Genomic DNA, 26,391 nt, shown 5'->3' on the forward strand with positions numbered 1-26,391 from the left:
TGCGTAGAGTAACGGACCACCAAACGACCTATGGGAACTCATTCCCCTTTACACAATGTGAATGGACATGCTAGTCTATTACTAAACTCAAACCCCATGGAGGTGGAGGAACAATATGAAAGCTTGGCGACCATTACTCTCCTCAGAGAACCAAGGTTACATCCATAACCCAAATTTCTCTTTTGTTTCGTAATGGTTTGCCAAACAACCTATGGGAGAGGCTGTACCAAAGGGGTTGTTCGGACAACAGAGTGGGATAACTCACTATTTAACTTAATCCAGATGAGCCCCTGGGACCGCCTTGAATCCAAAAATGATCAAATCAAATTTTATTTGTCACATATACACATGGTTAGCAGATGTTAATGCGAGTGTAGGCGAAATGCTTGTGCTTCTAGTTGCAACAATGCAGTAATAACTAGAGGTCGACCGATTATGATTTTTCAACACCGATACCGATTATTGGTTGACCCCCCCCCCCAAAAGCCGATACTGATTAATCGGCCGATTTATAATTTAAAAAAAAAACTTTTTTAAATTACATTTGTATTTCTAATAATGACAATTACAACAATACTGAATGAACACGTATTTTAACTTAATATAATACATCAATAAAATCAATTTAGCCTCAAGTAAATAATGAAACATGTTCAATTTGGTTTAAATAATGCAAAAACAAAGTGTTGGAGAAGAAAGTAAAAGTGCAATATATGCTATGTAAGAAAGCTAACGTTTCAGTTCCTTGCTCAGAACATGAGAACATATGAAAGCTGGTGGTTCCTTTTAACATGAGTCTTCATTATTCCAGGTAAGAAGTTTTAGGTTGTAATTATTATAGGAATTATAGGACCATTTCCCTCTATACCATTTGTATTTCATTAACCTTTGACTATTGGATGTTCTTATAGGCACTTTAGTATTGCCAGTGTAACAGTATAGCTTCCGTCCCTCTCCTCGCTCCTCCCTGGGCTCGAACCAGGAACACAATGACAACAGCCACCATGGAAGCAGCGTGAACCATGCAGAGCAAGGTGTACAACTACTAGAAGGCTCAGAGCGAGTGACGTTTGAAACGTTATTAGCGCGCGCTAACTAGCTAGCCATTTCACTTCGGTTACAGAGCCTCATCTCGGGAGTTGATAGGCTTGAAGTCATAAACAGCGCAATGCTTGACGCACAACGAAGTGCTGCTGGCAAAACGCACAAAAGTGCTATTTGAATGACTTCTGCCTACCACCGCTCAGTCAGATACTTAGATACTTGTATGCTCAGTCAGATTATATGCAACGCAGGACACGCTAGATAATATCTAGTAATATCATCAACCATGTGTAGTTAACTAGTGATTATGATTGATTGTTTTTTTATAAGATAAGTTTAATGCTAGCTAGCAACTTACCTTGGCTTACTGCATTCGTGTAACAGGCCTTGTGGAGTGCAACAGAGAGAGGCAGGTCGTTATTGCGTTGGACTAGTTAACTGTAAGGTTGCAAGATAGATCCCCCAGCTGACAAGGTGAAAATCTGTCGTTCTGCCCCCGAACGAGGTAGTTAACCCACCGTTCCTAGGCCGTCATTGAAAATAAGAATGTGTTCTTAACTGACTTGCCTAGTTAAATAAAGGTACGAAAAATATATATATATTAAAATAAAAAAATGTAATCGGGAAATCGGCACCCAAAAATACCCAAACTTGAAATCGGCCCTAATTAATCTGCCTTTCCGATTAATCGGTCGACCTCTAGTAATAACCAACGAGTAATCTAACCTAACAATTTCACAACAACTACCTTATACACACAAGTGTAAAGGAATGAAGAATATGTACATAAAAATATATGAATGAGTGATGGTACAGAACGGCATAGGCAAGATGCAGTAGATGGTTTCGAGTACAGTATATACATGTGAGATGAGTAATGTAGGGTATGTAAACATATAAAAGTGGCATTGTTTAAAGTGGCTAGTGATACATGTATTACATAAAGATGGCAAGATGCAGTAGATGGTATAGAGTACAGTATATACATATGAGATGAGTAATGTAGGGTATGTAAACATTATATTAAGTGGCATTGTTTAAAGTGGCTAGTGATACATTTTTTACATACATTTTTCTATTATTAAAGTGGCTGGAGTTGAGTCAGTATGTTGACAGCAGCCACTCAATGTTAGTGGTGGCATTTTAACAGTCTGATGGCCTTGAGATAGAAGCTGTTTTTTAGTCTCTCGGTCCCTGCTTTGATGCACCTGTACTGACCTCGCCTTCTGGATGATAGCGGGGTGAACAGGCAGTGGCTCGGGTGGTTGTTGTCCTTGATGATCTTTATGGCCTTCCTGTGCATAAATGAAAGGTGAAAACAAAACACAAACGTTTCATCATCAGTGTAAATCTTTGGCACACACCCCTTGCTTCTAGTTAATTGCATACGTCAGATGATCAAGCATGAAAACGTCAGAAAATTAATGAATCAGTACATACAATATATACAGAAACGGACAGAGAAATATCATCAATTATTGCTTTTACATTTACCATGTGAACATTTCCTCATGATAAATAACGCAGGATTGTAAGAGTAGTGAGCACTTCAATACCAATTCTTCATTCATCCCTGATGGATGGAGAGTTTTTAAACAGAACATCCACCTACATTCTGCCTGGAGAAAACTAAGTTCAAGATTACCACACCTCCGTGAACTTTGTAACTGCTGTATAACACAGAAGGACATGGAGGAGATGGGGGTGACCGGCATCTGAGAAATGACGTGCAATAGGGGATTTAGGGTAATTTCTCCTAACAGCACTCGTGTTCTATAATACATGTTCTTAGCTGTCGACTGGTTTTGCCCATGTATTGATTATTGCAAGGATAAGAGATAAGGTATATGACGTTAGAAGAGCTGCATGTGAGGAACTGTTTGACAGTGTATTGTATGCCAGTGGCAGATGTCACATCCTGACCTTAGTTCCTTTTTTATGTCTCTATTTTTGGTTTGGTCAGGGCATGAGTTGGGGTGGGCATTCTATGTTTTTGTTCTATGTTTTGTATTTCTGTGTTTGGCCTGGTATGGTTCCCAATCAGAGGCAGCTGTCTATCGTTGTCTCTGAGAACCATAGTTAGGTAGCCTGTTCCCACCTGTGTTTGTGGGTAGTTGTTTTCTGTTTTTGTGTCTGCACCAGACAGAACTGTTTCAGTTTTGTTCATTCTCTTTGTTGTTTTATTATTCAGTGTTCAGTTCAAAATTGAAAGATGAACACGTACCATGCTGCACCTTGGTCCTCACCTTCTTCCACCAACGGCCGTTACAGCAGAGCTGTTGAATACACTCACTTTTTTACAGGAATCCCTACATGCCACACAACTACGGCAGCAGGGGTAGAAGCCCGTCACAACATCCAGTCTTCCATCGTTTTTTCACGGAGGGACATTCGTGTCTGCCCGAATAATGAAGTCCCTGACATTCCTGGCCCTGTAGTGTGAAAAGAGAGGAGGGTCAGAAAAAATATTTTGGCAAGAAGGATCAGCCATGAGCATATTCCATTGTTTCTTAATCTCTCCCTTGATGTCATCACTCAAAGGAGAATATGTAGTGGTACAGACACATGAATGGGTTTTCTTACTTTTATTCCTTCTGGTTGAGGTCTCATCAATGGTACACTTTCTTGCAATATGATATTTTTAAGAAACATCCTTATTTTGCATTCAAGCCTCAGTTTTGGATTTATTCCTTTTTTTGACAGTGCGGGTCTTCATTTCTTCCAACCTCCTTGTATCCACCACAGGATGCAACATAATATAATTACCCAACAGGGTAGCACAGAATTTAAACGGTGTTATACTACCGTATTCACAAGCAATTGTGCGTAGGCTTGTGTTAGAGTGCGTAACACCAATTTGTTGGCCGTTGACATTTTCCAGCTGGAAAAGTGGTGCTCAAGGAAATGGTATTGCGTTAGAGAGTAGGTCCCATTAGGGTCGAGTCTCTGTGTGCTGGGGTGTAGAGGGGATGCGGCTTGCATACGGTGCGCCTCTGCCTCTTGGGCAATGCTGCACTCCACCAGTTCCGGTAGGGCTGAGAGTGTCTGTTCCTCCACTCCTGAGCAGGTGCAAGTGTGAATCTGAGCCTGGTTTCTTGGCATCCCAGTTGGGGCCCTGGGACAAGAGTAATGGTTTGCTGGCTGATGCAATGAGGCTGTGAAGCCCAATCTGTGCTTCTCTGTCCTCATTCGACACTTGGAGGACATGGGCCACTGCTGGGCCCAATGTCTGACCAGGTGATATGGAATGGAAACTAGGAGTGGAAACTTCTCTTTGTCAGGGAGCTTGGACTGCGCTAACCATAGGTGGCGCTGTGCAAAACAGTGTTTCCAAAGATTTCTCAACCATCTAAGCATTGCCCTGAAGCCATTGGATGAGCGGGTCTGTAACTGTAGACAGTTATTTCATGGTCTCAGCATCATCATTTGCGTAGAGGTGTTCCTTCAGCTCTTTGTGATAGGTCAGAATCGCTGCTGAATTGCTAAACCTAGTGGCTGAAGCAGTGCTGTAATGTGTCCTGTGCAGGAAGCAATCTGCATCCTTTGTTAGGCAACTCTTGGTCTGAACTTTGACGGAGAGAAGAATGGAAGCAAATGATTAGTCCATATGGGGGAAATGGCCAAAACCATTCTCATCTGCACCATGAACTGTGTCTGACCGAGAGCATATGCTTGGCATGGCAGGAGTTCTGTCATTTGACGTGCTCCAAGTGTCTTTGAACAATGGGGTGGATGTTTCAGTCTTTTAAGAACTGAATTTATGAAACTTGTATGCGGATGCCATGGCAATAGGTGCATGTTCCACGTCGAGGTTCCTGCTTTCCCTCTCAAAGATTTCAGACAAAGATATTTTTAGCAAACTCCAAGCGGGCTGTCATGTGCCGTTTACTGAGGAGTAGCTTCCATCTGGCAACTCTACCATAAAGGCCTAATTGGTGGAGTGCTGCAGAGATGGTTGTCCTTCTGGAAGGTTCTCCCATCTCCACAGAGGAACTCTGGAGCTCTTTCAGAGTGACCATCGGGTTCTTGGTCACCTCCCAGAATACTTTCCAAATGCACTGTATGTTAGCACATTTTGTGAACAAAAATACAGTTTTAAAGTCGCACACAATGTATAAACCTACTAGAACCGCAGCAGGCCAAGCCTGGGTGGGTGCAGCAGGCTCCTGGGTGTGCAGGCTTCTGTTCCAGCCCAGCACTAACACACATGATTCAATGTGTCAAACCTAATGAGTTAATTATCAAGAGTGCTATTGCTGGGATGTAACAGAAGGCTGCTCCCCCCATAGATCAGGGATCAGTGGAGCAAGGTTAGCCACCTATGATAGACCTTTTTTTTGTTCACCTGAAATGTTGCTTTATTAATAATAGCCTATTTGTTACTAAAATGTCTAACCTTTACAGATGATTAGTGGACAAGTTGAATCAGGTGTGTTTGTCCGGAGCTACAATAAACCGTACAGTTGGGGGTACTCGAGGATCGGAGTTGGGAACCACTGGCCTACAGTCTGATGGCATTTGCAATGCACCCCTTGACATTGTGCAACTGAATCAGAGAATAGCTTAACTCACACGTTGTTTACATATTGTTCAGCTATATGTTCTTAATTTAAAAACGAGAGAGAGATCCGGGACAACTTCTGAGCCTCCAGGAAGACGTCCCAGGGCAGGCTGCACTGACTTCTGGCAATGAGCGTGGCAGAATGGACTCCAGCCCATGATGGCACCAGCAGACCAGTCAATAAGGGGATTGTGTTGCTGGAGCCAAGAGAATCCCAATACCACTGGAACGTGAGGAGAGTTAATAATCAGGAATTGGATCGTCTCGCTGTGGTTCCCTGACGCACTTATGTTGATGGGGGTGGTGAGCCTGGGTTGTTAATAGGCAGGTAGATATGAAATGTCTTGTAGCTCCACAATATAGGCAGCTCTAGGTGTGAAATCGGCGTAAGCACTCAGCCGGAGTCAATCTAGCCCTGCCCAGGTGCATAGGACTCTGAAGGAGGCGAGTAGGCAGCCCTCTGTGATTCCCGAGAGAACTCGGGTTACGTCGAGTTCACTCGCACATGTAGACTTCAGGGGTTTCCGGGATTCTTCGGAGGCGAGGTGTGAATCAAGGGCAAGCGAGGGAAACCGGGCACACATTCCGTGCTGCCCGGGAGCTGCCCCTGGAACTTGACTCCCTCATAGCCTTGACCATCCGAATCGATGGCTGGCTTCGAGAACATAGGAGGGAATCTGTGCCCGGTTTCCCTCGCTTGCCCTTGATTCCCACCTCGCCTGCGAGCTCATTTTTGATCACCACCGATAATCCGTGAAGGGACATGTCGAACAATGCTTCTGGGCTCCAGGCACTCTCAGCTATCATCGAGTGGTCCGAGGGGAATGAAGAAGGATGTAGCTCGAAAATTAGGCTGCACTGGAAGAGAAAAGCCCGGCAGGTTCCGGAATCTCCAGCAAAGTGCTCCGGAGGTGCTATGCAGAGTTCTTGGGACACTGGGGTAGGCTGGGAGATTACGGGTGTGACCCGCTGCCCAGTGGGGATTACAAAAAATTGATTCAGCAATGTATCGTAAGCCTGGTCATGGCGTTCATCCAGGGTGTGGAGTCCCTCAATAAGACATTGCAGTAACTCCTAGTGTCTTCAAATGGTGGATCCTTGCAGGGAGACAACATTGTGGAGCTGGTCTGAGTCTGCTGGGTCAGTCATGGCCAGTTCGTACCATCAGAACTCAGGATAAGACCCAGGTGCAGACAGCTAGAGTTACATATGTTTATTGACCCAAACAGGGGGCAGGCAAAAGACAGGTCAAAGGCAGGCAGAGGTCCGTAATCCAGGACAGAGTCAAAAAGGTACAGAACAGCAGGCAGGCTTGGGGTCAGGACAGGCAAGGTGCATTTTTATGGTGAAAAAATTGCTTCCCAAAATTTGAAACTTACGCGACACATGATAAGACTACAAACTACTGTACAGTTGAAGTCGGAAGTTTACATACACTTAGGTTGGAGTCATTAAAACTAATTTTTCAACCACTTCACAAATTTCTTGTTAACAAACTATAGATTTAAAGATGCTGGAGGAAACAGGTACAAAAGTACCAACATCCACAGTAAAACGACTCCTATATCGACATAACCTGAAAGGCACACGGGGACAAAGATCGCACCTTTTGGAGAAATGTCCTCTGGTCTGATGAAACAAAAATAGAACTGTTTGGCCATAATGACCATCGTTATGTTTGGAGGAAAAAGGGGGAGGCTTGCAAGCCGAACACCATCCCAACCGTGAAGCACGGGGGTGGCAGCATCATGTTGTGGGGATGCTTTGCTGCAGGAGGGACTGGTGCACTTCACAAAATAGATGGCATCATGAGGGGGGGATTATGTGTATATATTGAAGCAACATCTCAAGACATCAGTTAAAGCTTGGTCGCAAATGGGTCTTCCAAATGGACAATGACCCCAAGCATACTTCCAAAGTTGTGGCAAAATGGCTTAAATACAACAAAGTCAAGGTATTGGAGTGGCCATCACAAAACCCTGACCTCAATCCTATAGAAAATTTGTGGGCAGAACTGGAAAAAGTGTGTGTGAGCAAGGAGGCCTACAAACCTGACTCAGTTACAGTAGCTCTGTCAAGGAGGAATGGGCCAAAATTCACCCAACTTATTGTGGGAAGCTTGTGGAAGGCTACCTGAAACGTTTGACCCAAGTTACACAATTTAAAGGCAATGCTACCAAATACTAATTGAGTTTATGTAAACTTCTGACCCACTGGGATGAAAGAAATAAAAGCTGAAATATATCATTCTCTCTACTATTATTCTGACATTTCACATTCTTAAAATAAAGTGGTGATCCTAACTGACCTAAGACAGGGAATTTTTACTAGGATTAAATGTCAGGAATTGTGAAAAACTGAGTTTAAATGTATTTGGCTAAGGTGTATGTAAACTTCCGACTTCAACTGTATCTAGCTAGCTAATGTTGGCTAACTTACTGTAGTTTTGTTGTTTACACCTGGTTAGCATAACAGCTAAACTACATTTACATTTAAGTCATTTAGCAGACGCTCTTATCCAGAGCGACTTACAAATTGGTGCGTTCACCTTAAGACATCCAGTGGAACAGCCACTTTACAATAGTGCATCTAAATCTTTTAAGGGGGGGGGGGGGGGTGAGAAGGATTACTTTATCCTATCCTAGGTATTCCTGAAAGAGGTGGGGTTTCAGGTAAACTAAACTCAAAATTGATTGGACTTGACTTACCAGTGCTGAAATGATCGTAGCAGACCCTTTACTGACAGCTGTCTGCGTCCATGTTGACGGGCGAAAAGGTTTCTTTGCTTTTCTGACAGGTCTTGAGTCTTATCTCATCGGTATCAACAATGGTGTTTCATGATTGTGGGTAATCTGTAAACATATTTTTTACTGTTATCTTTCCTGCCTTGTTAGAGCAGCCAAATACACAACAGAAAATGACCATGGTGATGAATCAACTAGTTTTAGGCACTGTTACCCCCAAGCCATAAGACTCTTGAACACTTAACCAAATGCCTACCCAGACTATTTGCATTGTCACCACCCCACCCCCAATTTTTACGCTGCTGCTCTTCTCTGTTTATTATCCATGCATAGTCACTTTACCTCTACCTACATGTACATATTACCTTAATTACCTCGACTAACCGGTGCCCCCGCACATTGACTCTGTACCGGAACCCCCTGTGTATAACCTCGCTACTGTTATTTTATTGTGCCTCCGTCTTCATGTCAATCACCGTATTCTTATCGGCAGACTCAGTAGCCCCGGTTTTTCTGATGACTGCCTTGCCTGGTTCACCAACTACTTTGCAGACAGTGTTCAGTGTGTCAAATCGGAGGGCATGCTGTCTGGTCCTCTGGCAGTCTCTATAGGGGTGCCACAGGGTTCAATTCTCGGGCAGACTCTTTTCTCTGTATATATCAATGATGTTGCTCTTGCTGCGGGCGATTCCCTGATCCACCTCTACGCAGACGACACCATTCTGTATACTTCCGGCCCGTCCTTGGACACTATGTTAACTAACCTCCAAACGAGCTTCAATGCCATACAACACTCCTTCCGTGGCCTCCAACTGCTCTTAAACGCTAGTGAAACCAAATGCATGCTTTTCAACCGTTCGCTGCCTGCACCCGACTAGCATCACCACCCTGGATGGTTCCGACCTAGAATATGTGGACATCTATAAGTACCTAGGTGTCTGGCTAGACTGTAAACTCTCCTTCCAGACTCATATCAAACATCTCCAATCTAAAATCAAATCTAGAGTCGGCTTTCTATTCCGCAACAAAGCCTCCTTCACTCACGCCGCCAAACTTACCCTAGTAAAACTGACTATCCTACCGATCCTCGACTTCGGCGATGTCATCTACAAAATAGCTTCCAACACTCTACTCAGCAAACTGGATGCAGTTTATCACAGTGCCATCCGTTTTGTTACTAAAGCACCTTATACCACCCACCACTGCGACCTGTATGCTCTAGTCGGCTGGCCCTCACTACATATTCGTCGCCAGACCCACTGGCTCCAGGTCATCTACAAGTCCATGCTAGGTAAAGCTCCACCTTATCTCAGTTCACTGGTCACGATGGCAACACCCACCCGTTTGCACACCAATATCTCTACCTGTACATGACCATCTGATCATTTATCACTCCAGTGTTAATCTGCAAAATTGTAATTATTCGCCTACCTCCTCATGCCTTTTGCACACAATGTATATAGACTCTCTTTTTTTTCTACTGTGTTATTGACTTGTTAATTGTTTGCTCCATGTGTAACTCTGTGTTGTCTGTTCACACTGGTATGCTTTATCTTGGCCAGGTCGCAGTTGCAAATGAGAACTTGTTCTCAACTAGCCTACCTGGTTAAATAAAGGTTAAATAAAAAAATTGTTGCTCCTTAATTATTTGTTATTTCTTAATTTCTTCTTCTTAAAACTGCATTGTTGGTTAAGGGCTTGTAAGTAAGCATTTCATTGTGTTTACTTGATAGCTACCTCCACAAATAGCTAGCTAGAACAAAGTGTTATGATTTTTTAAAAATCATTAAAAAGATTTAAAAGCAATACAAATAAAAGTTGTCCAGTATGCATCTACAGAGGGAGCTAAGTAAGCATTTCACTGTAAGGTGAACCTGTTGTATTCGGCGCATGTGACAAATACAATTTGATTTGATCTGTTATCATGCATTTTGGGGTAGCCACTCGGCTGTTGTTATCAGAAGAATTCATGCCAACATGGCCAGGGGGTGTTGTACGTCAACTGCATGCCCTCTATATTGAGTTGCACTCCCCTTTCCCCTCCGAATAGCCTCAATTCGTCGGGGAATGGACTCTACAAGTTGTCGAAAGCGTTACACAGGGACACAGGCCCATGTTGACCCCAATGCTTCCCAACGTTGTGTCTAGTTGGCTGGATGTCTATTGGGTGGTGGACCATTCTTGATACACACGGAAAACTGTTGAGTGTGCAAAATCCAGAAGGGTTGTAGTTCTTGACACAAGCCGATGTGCCTGACTCCTACTACCATACCCCGTTCAAGGCACTTACATACATATTTTGTCTTGCCCATTCAACCTCTGAATGGCACACATACACAATCCATGTCTTAATTGTCTCAAGGATGTCCCTTCATTTACACTGATTGAAGTAGATTTAACAGGTGATATCAATAAAGGACCATAGCTTTCACCTTGATTCACCTGGTCAGTCTATGTCATGGAAAGAGGAGATCCTAATGTTTTGTACACTCAGTGTATGTGTGTTTCACACTATGTTGAGGTAGAAATCGGAGTATAATGCTTGTATGGATGTCAACCCCAACTCACATTCATGTAATCGTCACCATTCAACTGCATTACAGTTAAAAATTACTGTTACTACCACCACCGAATTCTGTATGCGAGCTATGCTAACCAGCTTATACGAACGGTAGTTAGCATTTAGCAGTCACTTATTCTAAACCTGAAAAGAGACAACTTTTAAATGTTCTGCGGCGAAAAGAGCTAAATATATCCAAATCGGACATAAGGAACCACATTGTGGCCGTTGCAATACATAAATCATGATGGCTTTGACAAATATCCATTTTGTAACATCAGATTTGTTGAATGTGTGCCAATCTGGTCAATGGAACGGTCTGTGTTCCATTGACTCCATTATCGCATCCATTGTTTCAGAGATCTTGTTATAATTTATCCTAAAAATTTTACAAATGTCAGGAAGAAAGAAATTCAAAAGTAAATTGCTAAGTGAATCCACTGAGACCTTATCCTGAAATCAAATCAGACCTGTTCTACACCGACCATCCAATGATTGGCACACAAGGCCAACAATGAAAGGAAAATAGCTGAAAATTATGCTTTTAATGCAGTGATGCTTTTAATCATAATTTTACCTCGACAGGCTTTTATTTGAGAGAAACTGTGGTTTAATTGACCCTGGTCAATTGATACAGCTGTACATTTCAATGAAACATGGTGAAGCCCCAAAATTGCCCTTGCTAGAAGCATGTGTTTCAGACATAAGGAAGTGGATGGCTGCAAACGTTCTACTTTTAAACTCGGACAAAACAGAGATGCTTGTTCTAGGTCCCAAGAAACAAAGAGATCTTCTGTTGAATCTGACAATTAATCTTAATGGTTGTACAGTCGTCTCAAATAAAACTGTGAAGGACCTTGGCGTTACTCTGGACCCTGATCTCTCTTTTGAAGAACATATCAAGACCATTTCAAGGACAGCTTTTTTCCATCTATGTAACATTGCAAAAATCAGAAACTTTCTGTCCAAAAATGATGCAGAAAAATTAATTCATGCTTTTGTCACTTCTAGGTTAGACTACTGCAATGCTCTACTTTCCGGCTACCCGGATAAAGCACTAAATAAACTTCAGTTAGTGCTAAATACGGCTGCTAGAATCCTGACTAGAACCCAAAAAATTGATCATATTACTCCAGTGCTAGCCTCCCTACACTGGCTTCCTGTCAAAGCAAGGGCTGATTTCAAGGTTTTACTGCTAACCTACAAAGCATTACATGGGCTTGCTCCTACCTATCTCTCTGATTTGGTCCTGCCGTACATACCTACACGTACGCTACGGTCACAAGACGCAGGCCTCCTAATTGTCCCTAGAATTTCTAAACAAACAGCTGGAGGCAGGGCTTTCTCCTATAGAGCTCCATTTTTATGGAACGGTCTACCTACCTATGTCAGAGACACAAACTCGGTCTCAACCTTTAAGTCTTTACTGAAGACTCGTCTCTTCAGTGGGTCATATGATTGAGTGTAGTCTGGCCCAGGAGTGGGAAGGTGAACGGAAAGGCTCTAGAGCAACGAACCAAACCGTCCTTGCTGTCTCTGCCTTGCCGGTTCCCCACTTTCCACTGGGATTCTCTGCCTCTAACCCTATTACAGGGGCTGAGTCACTGGCTTACTGGGGCTCTCTCATACCGTCCCTGGGAGGGGTGCGTCACCTGAGTGGGTTGAGTCACTGATGTGATCATCCTGTCTGGGTTGGCGCCCCCCCCTTGGGTTGTGCCGTGGCGGAGATCTTTGTGGGCTATACTCAGCCTTGTCTCAGGATGGTAAGTTGGTGGTTGAGGATATCCCTCTAGTGGTGTGGGGGCTGTGCTTTGGCAAAGTGGGTGGGGTTATATCCTTCCTGTTTGGCCCTGTCCGGGGGTGTCCTCGGATGGGGCCACAGTGTGTCCTGACCCCTCCTGTCTCAGCCTCCAGTATTTATGCTGCAGTAGTTTATGTGTCGGGGGCTGGGTTCAGTTTGTCATATCTGGAGTACTTCTCCTGTCCTATTCGGTGTCCTGTGTGAATTTAAGTGTGCGTTCTCTAATTCTCTCTTTCTTTCTCTCTCTCTCTCGGAGGACCTGAGCCCTAGGACCATGCCTCAGGACTACCTGACATGATGACTCCTTGCTGTCCCCAGTCCACCTGGCCGTGCTGCTGCTCCAGTTTCAACTGTTCTGCCATATTATTATTGGACCATGCTGGTCATTTATGAACATTTGAACATCTTGGCCATGTTCTGTTATAATCTCCACCCGGCACAGCCAGAAGAGGACTGGCCACCCCACATAGCCTGGTTCTTCTCTAGGTTTCTTCCTAGGTTTTGGCCTTTCTAGGGAGTTTTTCCTAGCCACCGTGCTTCTACACCTGCATTGCTTGCTGTTTGGGGTTTTAGGCTGGGTTTCTGTACAACACTTTGAGATATCAGCTGATGTACAAAGGGATATATAAATACATTTGATTTGGTCAATCAACCAACTGCTCTTCCCTCTGCCAGCCTCTCGCTGACTCGGGAGTTAACCCTTCAACTTCTAGTGAATCTTTGTTTTCATTTCAACAGTTTACTACCTGTGATGTGCTAGATGCCTTCACTGGGGCTGATATGCTAGATCCATATTTGCTGCAGTTCTTTGCCCCCCTGATTGCTGAATCATTAACCCATATTTTTAACCTGACAGTTATATCTGGTACTATCCCCAAGGGTGGGAAGGCGGCCCATGTACTCCCCCTTCCCAAGGTGGTGACCCTTGTGACCTAAATTGTTATCTCCCTATTTCTAAACTTTCTTGCCGAGCTAAAATATTAGAAACCTTGATTCATTCTCAGCTAAGACCTTTCTTATCTTATTTATTCTAAATGTACATCATTCGGGTTTTAGACCAGGTCACAGCACTATCTCTGCTGTGTCCCTAATTAGAAATGATGTACTTGACAGATAGAACTCAATGTGTATCTACTGATGGTGTTAAATCAGGTTTCCTGGATATTATGAAAGGTGTCCCGCAGGGGTCGATTCTGGGGCCTGTACTTTTTACTGTTTACATGAACAATATCAACTTGTCTGTAAAATAAATGTAACCAGCACTTGTATGACAATGATACTGTTGTGTATGCTATTGTCCCCACGGTAGACCAGGCTGTATCCGAACTACAATCTGCCTTCATTGTATTACATAAAAACGTTTTTGACCTGAAATGAGTATTGCATGCAGGTAAAATTAAGTATATGTTGTTCTCTAGAGCGCACAAAATGTAGGAATATGTACTTTGGATTGTGTCCCTATTGATTATGTCCCTGCTTACAAATATCTGGGCATCTGGATTGAGGAAAAGCTGCCTTTTAAAAAGCATATTCATGAGGTAAGAAGCTGAGAATAAAAATGGGCTACTTCGATAGAAATAGGTCATGCCTCTCGCTAAATAGTAGAAAGACGATTATTCCGTCAACGTTCCTATCTGTCCTAGACTATGGCTGCCACTTCATTATAGTCAGTTTTAGTACTCATCACTGCATGCTCTACCATAAAGTTGGTTGTCCCTCTTTGAAGTCACATAGGTTGATACATCACTATGTTTTCATTCATAAAGCCCTTTTACAAAAAGTCCCGCTGTACCTATCATTACTAAACTTTAGACATATGTTACCACACCCGGTCTCAGGGATGGCTCACTCTGGAAATTCCTTTGGTATCGGAGTTAGGTAAATCAGCTTTTAGTTATTGCACCTTATTTGTGGAACAATGTTCAAAATGTCCTTAAATCTGATGTTATGGTGCCTCTCTAGGGCAATTCAGAGCTGATTGAGGACCTTACTGATGAATGTGCTTGTTTTTTATGGCAATGTTTTTCTTTCTGCTTGCATTTTCTATTTATACTTTGTGTATTTTCTGTAATTCAAGGCTCATCTGTAAAAGAGACCCATGATCTCAGTATGACTCCCAGAACAAAAAAATGCCATACCATCAGTGTATTATGTACAGAAATGCACTTCTGTAGAAATATAGCAAAACAGATTTGTTTAATAGGGTAAAACAATGAACTGGTCTCCTACTACCAGACATTTGAATGTTTTTTTACAAGAGGATTGGCTTGGTTTGGTTTTCAGTGCTAGGCCTTTGCCAGTAGTTGGGCTGCAGCTAACGAAACAGTAGGATACCAAGACAAGAGCGGGTTGGAAACTTGCATTTAAACAAGCCCTCATTGCTACATTGACCCCAATCTCCTTCCGCTTCCTAAAGCACATCGTGCCAAAGAATTACAATTCTTCCAGTCAGAGACTTTGTATTGACTGAAGCCAGTGCCAGTTAAATAAATGCACATCTCCCTGGCATCAGCTTCTTGGCATCAAGGTTTAGAATAATAAAAAGGTGAACGATATAAAGTCAAGGTAGAATAACCAATATCTAAAATGCATTTCCCAGAGACAATCAAACCTAATTTTAAACATCTAAATTTACCTATTAAATAAAGCATAAAACCCCACTATTTTTAAATGATTTATTAATCCTGAACACGTAACTTGTGATTTTACAGGCACTTTTCCAACACTAAAAGTTACATTAATAGGTAGAAGGTTCAGGGATGGATTTGATTTATGTTGGGATGCACAATATTGTAATAGTGTATAGAGACATTTTGTATTAGGCTAAGTATAGCTTCCTGGTCCATTCTTGTGTTTGCTTTGTGACCCCAGGAAAACAAGCCCTTTCCAATATTCATTTTCCGACAACTTTCTACATAAACAAAATAGTCCACTGTGTCAGATGCTTAAAATATAGGCCTAGTTCACAATACAAAGAGGGGAAAAAATTACATTATCAAATCATGAAACGATGGGAAACTAAACAACGAAAGATAATGTTTGTAAAAAATGGTCTCCAAAGCTGAAAGTTCTGAAAGGAGAGAAACAAAATGGTTCATTTCTCCTCTTTGCCTTTAGTTTTCCTGTACACCATTTCTCTGAAGCTGGAGAGGATTTTGCTCTCCCTCTTTCTCCTTTCCTCCTGGTTGAAAGATGCCAGAGCTCTCTTTTCATCAGCACTGTAGATCTGGTTTTCCTTTCTCAGACGCACAGCCTCCATACGACGATGTCTGGGGGTTACAATATTGCAATGAGCGTTACAAAGCAGTCAACCAAATGTGTGAAATATGATGAAACATTTGAAATGTCAAGATGTAAACAAAAGAGTACTAATGTACCTGCTACCGCTCATCACAAAGCCAGACATCTCAAAGGTTGCGATTTCATTGCTGGTCAACCCAATTTCACCTCTTCTTGGGATACGCTTGCCTGCTTTCACGTACTCTGCCATAGCGGCACCCTCACCCGGCAGCAGTGCATGACCAAAACTAATGGGAAAAGGTATGTAAATCATTTGGCCATTCATTGATAATAAAAAATAAAAGAATAAAGCGGCATTTTAAAAGCTGAATATAGTGTGGTAATATCCTGACAAAATGTGGAAGCAAGTTGTATTTACTAAGCGAACGGCTAAAACGGGTCAAATTCTTGAATGTAAGAAAGATCCTTCTATGTAAAAAGAGATACTCACTCGAGAGGCTTGTCATCCTGGGACAGGTGAGTGAGTGGGGCCTCAGGGCCCACCATGTGTTCGTCGATGCAGGTCCTTTCCACCCACAGATCCCCGTTGGCGTCCTCCTCCTCCGACCCGTCGCTGCTGGAGTCGCTCGCTGACTGCTTGCGGTTCTTCTTCGCCTTCCTCTTCTTGGACTTCTTTGACCTGTGAGGAGAAGCCAAAACACGGTTGAGGAAAACACTGGTTGTGTATAGGTATGTCATGTATTTGTTATGGACAGTTAACTACAGTCGTGGCCAAAAGTTGAGAATGACACAAATATTAATTTTCACAAAGTTTGCTGCTTCAGTATCTTTAGATATTTTTGTCAGATGTTACTATGGAATACTGAAGTATAATTACAAGCATTTCATAAGTGTCAAAGGCTTTTATTGACAATTACATGAAGTTGATGCAAAGAGTCAATATTTGCAGTGTTGACCCTTCTTTTTCCAAGACCTCAGCAATCCACCCTGGCATTCTGTCAATTAACTTCTGGGCCACAGCCTGACTGCATGGCAGCCCATTCTTGCATAATCAATGCTTGGCGTTTGTTAGAATTTGTGGGGTTTTGTTAATACACCTGCCTCGAGGATTGACCACAAATTCTCAATGGGATTAAGGTCTGGGGAGCTTCCTGGCCATGGTCCCAAAATATTGATGTTTTGTTCCCCGAGCCACTTAGTTATCACTTTTGCCTTATGTCAAGGTGCTCCATCATGCTGGAAAATGCATTGTTTGTCACCAAACTGTTCCTGGATGGTTGGGAGAAGTTGCTCTCGGAGGATATGTTGGTACGATTCTTTATTCATGGCTCTGTTTTTAGGCAAAATTGTGAGTGAGCCCACTCCCTTGGCTGAGAAGCAAAGGATGCTTTACTGTTGGCATGACACAGGACTGATGGTAGCGCTCACCTTGTCTTCTCATTCTCATTTTGCAGAATGTCTGTCCCAGATGTTTTTCCTGGAGAGAGGTGGCTTCTTTGCTGCCCTTCTTGACACCAGGCCATCCTCCAAAAGTCTTCACCTCACTGTGCGTACAGATGCACTCACACCTACCTGCTGGCATTCCTGAGCAAGCTCTGTACTGGTGGTTCCCAGTCCCGCAGCTGAATCAACTTTAGGAGACGGTCCTGGCGCTTGCTGGACTTTAGGTGCCCTGAAGCCTTTTTCACAACATTTGAACTGCTCTCCTTGAAGTTCTTGATGATCCACTAAATGGTTGATTTAGGTGCAATCTTACTGGCAGCAATATCCTTGCCTGTGAAGCCCTTTTTGTGCAAAGCAATGATTGACTGCATGTGTTTCCTTGCATGGTTGACAGAGGAAGAACAATGATTCCAAGCACCACCTTCCTTTTGAAGCTTCCAGTCTGTTATTCGAACTCAATCAGCATGACAGAGTGATCTCCAGCCTTGTCCTCGTCAACACTCACTCCTGTGTTAACGAGAGAATCACTGACATGATGTCAGCTGGTCCTTTTGTGGCAGGGCTGAAATGCAGTGGAAATGTTTTTTGGGGAACAGTTCATTTGCATGGCAAAGAGGGACTTTACAATTAATTGCAATTAATCTAATCACTCTTCATAACATTCTGGAGTATATGCAAATTGCCATCATACAAACTGAGGCAGCAGACTTTGTGAAAATTAATATCTGTGTCATTCTCAAAACTTTTGGCCACGACTGTAGAATGTAGATATGAGTGAACTTACTTTTTGCTCTTCTTCTTTTTCTTCTTTTTCACTTCCTCATCTGAAAGATAACTAAATTAGAGGGTGAAATAAACTTAGCTGGACAAGCAGCCTCTGCACTTGAATTTTTTTTATTTTTAAGGTGAAACATTTCTCACCACCAGAGTCCGACTCTGACTCGCTGTCATTGGAGTGTTTCTTGTTCTTCTTCTTTTTGGATTTCTTCTTCTTCTTTTTCTTCTTCTTATCATCTATGAATGATAGTGCATCTGTCTTGATCTCTCGCCAATTCAAGGGTGTAATCAGAACATACATTTGACTTACTACATAATATAGTATGCCCAGGTTACACTTTGTTCTTGACTAGTCAATGCATGTCATTCAGTCAGATGTAGGCTAACTGAGAACAGACTTTTATAGAAGGATTATTATAAAAGCTAATTCAGCATACTCACCGGATGAGCTTGAATCTGAGCTGCTGTTTTTCACATCCTCTTCAACTGGGGTATGTTCATCAGAGCTTATTGAAAAAGGACACAAAATTATCTAAATGTAGATCATTTGGTAGTTGGTGTGTATAGCCCAACTCTTTGAACTCTTATACTTGATTAGTCAGATCAGATGCATAATTACTTACTCTGGTGCCATTACTCTTGGTGAATAGCCCCAGACTTCAGGTGATCCGAGTTCACCAATTCTCTCCCTCTCTTGTAGCCGCCTGGAATAAAATTCATATCATTAGAAATATACAAGAAATACATTAAACCTTGTGACCAATTGACTGATGACCAATTGTAGTCCTAGGCAGAGGCGAACCGAGAAGTTTTTTCACCGCCCAAAATCTGTCCACAAAAACAAGCCCACGAAGTGAGGACATTTTGTAACGAGGTCGAATTTGGTCAACAAAAAATGTAATTGCTAATTTGCTGTGTGAGGCTTATTTAATCTGATAGAAGGTTCGTAATGGTTAGGTTGTTACGAATGTACTGATATAAGTAGACTCGTGGCACTTCGCAACTTACCCAAAAACAACTTTATATTAGAGTTCTGCCTGTTGTCAAAGAGATAGATAGGATTCATCAGGGATATAACCAGCTTTAGCATGGACATTGCCATTGAGGGCTTCCACCATTTAAAGTAGTCAACTGGGTGGGGATTGCTATGAGTTGGGTGCAATCAGCTAATGAAGAAGAAAATGCACTGCAAAGATGATTCCTCTCTCTGTATAGCCTGTTGTTCACACTATCTGCCCTCTCATTGGCTAGAACGGTCCCACCTGATCTCGCTTCCTGGGACTAAGGTTCCGGTTCAGGAAAAAGATGGCGAAATGGATGTTGAGTTTGAGTCGAGCAAATGTTGGTAAAGACTAATGTTCTGAATGGACAACTTTAGTAGCGAAAACTGGAACAAAAAGGAAATTGTTTAAAATTGGAGTGGAAGATACGTGTATGAATGATAATGAATGATAATGAATCGCTTGTTGGGATGCGTTTGTTGAGTAAGGATGCATGTGGAAACACGTTTAAGGTGTTAAATGGTGAAGTATGCGCTGGGAAAAGTGGAGTCTGTCAGAGTGACCAGGAGTGGTCTTATTTAAAATAATTATATTTTTGAAGAACAGAGGAAGATTGCAGTGAGCATCAAAAGAATCCGAACAACAGAAGTTGTGTTTTGAACTTTGGAGTAGAGCACCCGTCAAAGGAGTCATCTCATGGGTGACGACAGATGTTCAGGTTGAATACCTGAAGAGCATTCCTGATTCCTGGTGTGGTTGGTGCCCGGCGTCTGACCCGCTGGGTGAATGGAGAAAAAGAAGAGTCTGTCGCTCCTGTTGTTTTTTGATAAAGAACAAATACCTACGCATGTGAAGCTTAGTTATGTAAGATATGCTGTAAGAGCTTTCGTCCACAAACCATTACAGTGTAAGAAGTGTAAAGGATTTGGCCATGTTTCAAGTGTGTGCAGACAGAGTATATTGAAGAATGGTGTGTAGAATGACGACGGTGTTGCAATTGTGGTGGGGGGGGGGATCATGATCCCTAGTTCCTGGAGTGCCCTGAAAGGGTGAAGGAGATTGAGGTGGCAAACGTTTGAGCAGTCAACCGAATCTCGTAATGCGGAGGAGCTTAAAATAATTGAGAAAACAAGTGATGCTAGTGAAGATATGGTAGTGGACGCAACACAGCCTATGGTAAATGTTTGCTGCCAGTCAAAAGATACCGTGTGTTCATTTTTTAAATAAAAAAGGCAGAATTTGTAGTGTTCATTGCCACAGTTATAAACTGTACAGCACAAGTCTCAAAGAAGTCTAAGAAACTGGACATTATTGTGGCTGCTGCAGAATTGTTTTGGGGATTTAAGGATTTTACTTCTTCCGACTTGCAAGGGGTACTGGCGCCGGAAGACCCCACCCTCCCAGGTTCCCCTTGAGCCTGTGTAGGTATCGGATCTGTTCAATTTTTTTAACAGAAAAGTTTGATTTAGTTTATTGGTTGTTTTTGTTGTGCCATTTTTTGGAATCCTGTTTCCTTCCCGCACAGTAGGTGGCGGGATGCACATTAAATTGTGTGATTGCCAATATAACACAGAAAAAAATCTCACCTCCTCCCATCATTGTTAGAGCGGTCGCTCCAATAGCTTAAGAATTTCACTGTGCCCTGCAATTACATCTGCGACCCTGTGCATGTGACTAATAAACTCATCTAATCGAATATTTTATCAAAACAATAGACAATCTTTGTCCCAGGCTAGATGCATAAGTTCCAATAGCCTGGACTCCAATTCGTCCAGAGTTTACACACCTGAATCAAACGATCAAGACTGTGATTAGTTGAGTCAGGTGTATTGGCAGCTTGGGCTGGAACAAAAGCCAACAATCTGCGGCCCAGGAGGTCATCTCTGATTTGGCTCATTTTAAACAGGACTTCACAAACCCTTGAAACAATTTGCCGTTTACCAACTAGTGTGGGTTAAGCGTTGCATTTGCACGGATATAAACAGCTGAGACCAGGTTGTAACTAATTAACTTGTGCGCGCTAACTCCATTTACCTACCTGGAGATGAAGGCGTCTTGTCTCTGGCGTTGAGCATCATCCCGTTCGTAGTAATCATTCCTGCCACCACCACCTCCGTATCTACCAGCGCCGCCACCGCGCTGATCAGACCAGCTGTGGTTACTGTACCTCTCTCGAGATCTAGAACGACTGCGGGGGTTTTCCGTACGAAACCTTTTGGCATTTCTCTCTCTCATTTCTCTTTCTCTCTCGGACATTCGGGGAGGTTTAAGGTCTTCTTCATATCTGGGGGCCTTGGGCATGGGCCCAAAGACTGGACTGGAGTCGCGAGATCGACTGCCGCTGCCAGATCGGCTCCGTCGTCGTCTCCTGGGGCCTCTCTGTTCTTGATCGGACAGAGGCATAGTTTGTCTTATGTCCACTAATACGAACAGCCTAAATTCGATATGTAGGCGAAGAATAAACAAGACTAGCTACCTAGTCTACTGTTTAGGCCACACAGCGTTGTTTCTGCGTGAAACGGGAAATGATTTTGTCCGTGGGACTGTAAACAGGTCCCCCTTGAAACATGCAGCACAATGCTCTTTAGTTCCGCGTAGTTAGCAGACGCTCGAGCAAATGTTGCTGTCTTATAATCAATACAGCCCGGAATTCAAATGTTTTATCAAATAATTCCGTTGGTCATATCTAGTTTGAAACGTTTTGAACTGAGGCAAGTGTGTAGATACCACACCAGATGCAACTGTTTTGATACAAATGTTACGACTCCTGTTGGCCATGCATGATCTAGCAGCAGGTTGTTTGTCCCGAATTTGGAGAGCGGCTGACATGGGACACACCCATAGTCTCCAGGATCCCAATATAATTCGTTGTATGGGGTGTGCTCACGTAGCTTACATTCGTTAGAAGGATAGTTGTCATAAGGGGGAAATATTACTGTTTGTAAAGCACCACTGATAAAGTTGTTTATACTGACTCTACACACCCACTCACATGCATTTTTTGACAATTGCGTTGTTTGCTTTACAAACCTCTCATACCGCAGTCGCAAGTCATATGAATTACAAGGCTGAGACAATAATACAAACACACCTTTGTTTTATCACAAAACCGGATATCAACATCATCAAATCACCTCTGCTTACTCTAATACAGTGACAACTAAAAGATACCAAAAACAATTTAGTCATACCCGTTGGGACCAGACAGCATCAGATAAATGGCCTACACATATAGTGACAGTGGGGCACAGTTTTGCTTGCTCGGATGCTTTCTCCGGTGAGACACATTCAGCCTTTTGCGAATTTAAGGAAAATTGTTTTGTATGACCAGACTGCTTACACTTATGTTGATTTTGTTCACCTACACCAGACGCGATCAGGTGTAGGTTTAAATATCAAAAACTCTGAACCATATATATTTATTTAGGACAGGTCAAAAAGCATTAAACATGTATGGCAATTTAGTTGGCTAGCTTGCTGTTGCTAGCTAATTTGTCCTGGGATACAAACATTGGGTTGATATTTTACCTGAAATGCACAATGTTGTCTACTCCAACAATTTATCCACAGATAAAGGGGTAAACCAAGTTAGTTTCCAGTAATCTCTCATCCTTCAAAATCAAATCAAATGTATTTATATAGCCCTTCGTACATCAGCTGATATCTCAAAGTGCTGTACAGAAACCCAGCCTAAAACCCCAAACAGCAAGCAATGCAGGTGTAGAAGCACGGTGGCTAGGAAAAACTCCCTAGAAAGGCCAAAACCTAGGAAGAAACCTAGAGAGGAACCAGGCTATGTGGGGTGGCCAGTCCTCTTCTGGCTGTGCCGGGTGGAGATTATAACAGAACATGGCCAAGATGTTCAAATGTTCATAAATGACCAGCATGGTCGTATAATAATAAGGCAGAACAGTTGAAACTGGAGTAGCAGCATGGTCAGGTGGACTGGGGACAGCAAGGAGTCATCATGTCAGGTAGTCCTGGGGCATGGTCCTAGGGCTCAGGTCAGTTGAAACTGGAGCAGCAGCACGGCCAGGTGGACTGGGGACAGCAAGGAGTCATCATGTCAGGTAGTCCTGGGGCATGGTCCTAGGGCTCAGGTCAGTTGAAACTGGAGCAGCAGCATAGCCAGGTGGACTGGGGACAGCAAGGAGTCATCATGTCAGGTAGTCCTGAGGCATGGTCCTAGGGCTCAGGTCCTCAGAGAGAGAGAAAGAAAGAGAGAAAGAGAGAACGCACACTTAGATTCACACAGGACACCGAATAGGACAGGAGAAGTACTCCAGATATAACAAACTGACCCTAGCCCCCCGACACATAAACTACTGCAGCATAAATACTGGAGGCTGAGACAGGAGGGGTCAGGAGACACTGTGGCCCCGTCCGAGGACACCCCCGGACAGGTCCAAACAGGAAGGATATAACCTTCAGGCCTTATGTGGTGGTTGGCAACCAACTTTGAGGTGCATTACCACTACCAACTGGCCTGGAGTGTTAACCTCCGTTCATCTTTCAATCACCCAAGTGGGTATATGCTCCTAAAAACCAATGAAGAGATGGGAGGCAGGGCTTGCAGCGCACCAAGCTTCACAAATAGAACTAAGTTCTATTTTAGCTCCTGGCTATGCAGATGCTCGTTGACATGCGTGGTCAGTGTGGGGTTGGATAATGTCAATGTGTACATTTATTTTACGACGCGAGTGTGTGGTCAGCATGTCTAAAATTAATATCGTTGGTTCAGAGATATTTCAACCTGCGTGTCCTGATCGCGTCTGGTGTGGGTGGACAAAAATCAACATGAGTGCGATGGCAGAGGCACGCACGCGGTCTGGTCAGCATGTTAGTGTATGCCTATAGTCTGAAATTGCCTCTGGAAACTTGGTGTGTATGCTTGTGCAAGTTAACAGATCACTAGATTGATATGCATAAATGTGCAGTGACTCTTGTTTGATTTTGCTAAAGCAAAATATATGTATATTTTTTAAAAACAGCCACAACCAAAATCAAACAGTTGTCTGCATGGCGAGAGTCTCCTCAATGAATGGAGGAAAGGTGTATTTATCCCTGGGACAAACCCGAGCCCAGGTGTGTCCCATTTCGCTGAAGACCCTCCCGGCTCCACTCACCGACATCCTATTAAGGAAAACAAGAGCAAAGAGAAAGAATGGGAGGGTTGTCACAATTAGATCATTAGATTGATGGCCATTTTGTTTTGCCGCTACTTTTTACTGCCCACGCACACACACTCATCTCTACCTGTGTAAACTATGGTTCCTCCTGAAAATATTCGGTGGCACAACCTTATCCAGGTCCTAATACTTATAATAATGTGGTTATGTGCTAAAATAGCAAGGATTTCTTTCTTACTAAAGCCAATTCTAAAGTATAATTTCAAGTGTAGTAATCTAAAAGGCTCTATCTACATGGTCAATCCGACATGCATGGCCTCTGCAGAAGTCAGGATATTAAAAGCCAATTTATCCTGGATCCGAAGATTTGAACAAGGGCTTCAAGGCACTGCATGGTCAATCTGGCGTATGCATTGGCTGTGCAGCATTTACATGATAAGGCATCTGCAGAAGTCAGGGCATTCATACTTCTTGTGCTTCGTGGAACAGCACCGAGCTGTTGTGAAGGAAGTTGTCAAGGAAGTGAGTTTGTGTTTATACAGGACCTCCCGCCCTCAACTTCCATCAACCAATCATGTCAATGTGGAGCTATACTGAGCCCTCCACATTGTTACATTTGAGAGCGGTGATGCGGTACAGAGCTCAATTTGGCCTCTGCATTGCCTCTTGAGGCTCTGCAATTGCATCACACCATCCATATGACTCCTCTGACCACATTTTCAGATCAAGCATAAATTGGCTTTTAGTATGGAGTGTGTGAAGCAATTGCAGATCCGCAGGAGGCATGCAGAGTCCAAATCAAGCTCCATACCACATCGCCGTGGGCCTCTCAAATGTTTAACAATACAGAGGGCTTTGTATAGCTCCGCATTGACATGACAAATCCTGTATAAACACAAACTCACTACTTTGACAACTTGCTCTGCTCTGCTCTACTAAGAGCAAGAAGTGAAACCCCTGAAGGCTGTATCAAAGTAAATGCTGTACAGCCACTTCAGACATCAGATTGACCACGCAGAGCCTTTTATACTTCTTGCCTATGCTGAGCAGAGCAGGGCTGTTGTGAAGGAAGTTGTCAATAAATTAAGTTTGTGTTCATACTGGACCTCCCGCACCCACCTACCATAAACCAATCATGCCAATGCTGAGCTATATGGAGCCCTCTGCATTATTACAAAATATGGGCTGCTCACAGCGATACCCTATGGAGCTCAATTTGGCCTCTGCATGCATCTGGAGGCTCCGCAATTGCGTCACACCATCTATATGGCGCCTCCGACCACATTTTTGGGATAAAACATAAATTGGTTCAGGTATTTCAAAGGTGGCATGCACAGCAACTGGGAGCCAGGGAGACATGCACTTAACCAAATCCCCCACATTCATCTTGAAATATAACTCTATTCTCAAAATGTAGACTTTATTCTCTAAATTCAATGTTGAGATTATTCTCAAAATATTGCTACTTTTTTAAAGTACTATTGTGCAAAAAATAAGAATCAAATCAAATCAAGTACCACCACCCTCTGCTGTTCCTTTTTTCCCCTCTTCACTTGGCCTTAATAGTCTTCCATACATCTAGACATGACCTCTGAGAAGAGTGGAAGGGAGATGGCGGAAACAGATGTATTGTTTGAAACTGTTGGCGAGTTAGGTGAAGACGAGAGCACGGAGTGTAAGAATGAATGGGATAAACTGGTGAAAAGGAAAGTCAAAGTTGTGGTTGAAATTAGGAAACCCCTAGACTCTTTTTTTTTCAGAGTGAGGGTTTTGGACCAACGTAACCTGGACGATCCTTTGGAAGTTTCGTTAAATGTCATGGGTGTGTTGGTTGAAGTGGCATCAGTGAGGGTATCAAGAAGTGGGCTTATTTTGAGTTTACAGCTGAGGCATTAAATAAATCCTGTCAAAGGATGTTCTGCCCTCACAGGCCCCTGAGCCTGTATAGGGATGAGACTTGAATTGGAATGTGACTGAAGGAGTGGGATGTTTATTTTATGTGCCACATTTTTTATATTGTTGATGATGCTGGTTTATCCCCTTCCTACAATGGATTTTTTCTATAGTTTACCACACGTACTGTAGGTGGCG

At 43.0% G+C, this 26,391-nt stretch overlaps 1 protein-coding gene across 1 annotated transcript; it reads right to left on the reverse strand.

Moving 5' to 3' along the window:
- Positions 1–15,371: 15,371 nt before the first annotated feature.
- On the reverse strand, positions 15,372–21,726 carry LOC115129586 (NF-kappa-B-activating protein-like). Its single transcript, XM_029660115.2, has 8 exons — positions 21,210–21,726; positions 18,794–18,874; positions 18,612–18,676; positions 18,315–18,407; positions 18,178–18,217; positions 16,441–16,629; positions 16,088–16,237; positions 15,372–15,979 (listed from the first exon to the last, which is right to left on the reverse strand). The coding sequence occupies exons 1-8, from the start codon at positions 21,572–21,574 to the stop codon at positions 15,805–15,807; spliced, it is 1,158 nt and encodes a 385-aa protein (XP_029515975.1). The 5' UTR covers positions 21,575–21,726; the 3' UTR covers positions 15,372–15,804.
- Between the last annotated feature and the right edge of the window lie 4,665 nt (positions 21,727–26,391).

This window comes from Oncorhynchus nerka, linkage group LG5, assembly GCF_034236695.1.
Source record: "Oncorhynchus nerka isolate Pitt River linkage group LG5, Oner_Uvic_2.0, whole genome shotgun sequence".
NCBI classification, from domain to species: Eukaryota; Metazoa; Chordata; class Actinopteri; order Salmoniformes; family Salmonidae; genus Oncorhynchus; species Oncorhynchus nerka.

Coding starts and splice junctions, on each gene's coding strand:
- LOC115129586 (XM_029660115.2), bottom strand. CDS start 21,574: ATGCCTCTGTCCGATCAAGAACAGAGAGGCCCCAGGAGACGACGACGG. Junction 18,677..18,793: donor CCAAGAGTAATGGCACCAGA/GTAAGTAATTAT, acceptor TTTTTCAATAAG/CTCTGATGAACATACCCCAG. Junction 15,980..16,087: donor TTTGTGATGAGCGGTAGCAG/GTACATTAGTAC, acceptor TGTAACCCCCAG/ACATCGTCGTATGGAGGCTG.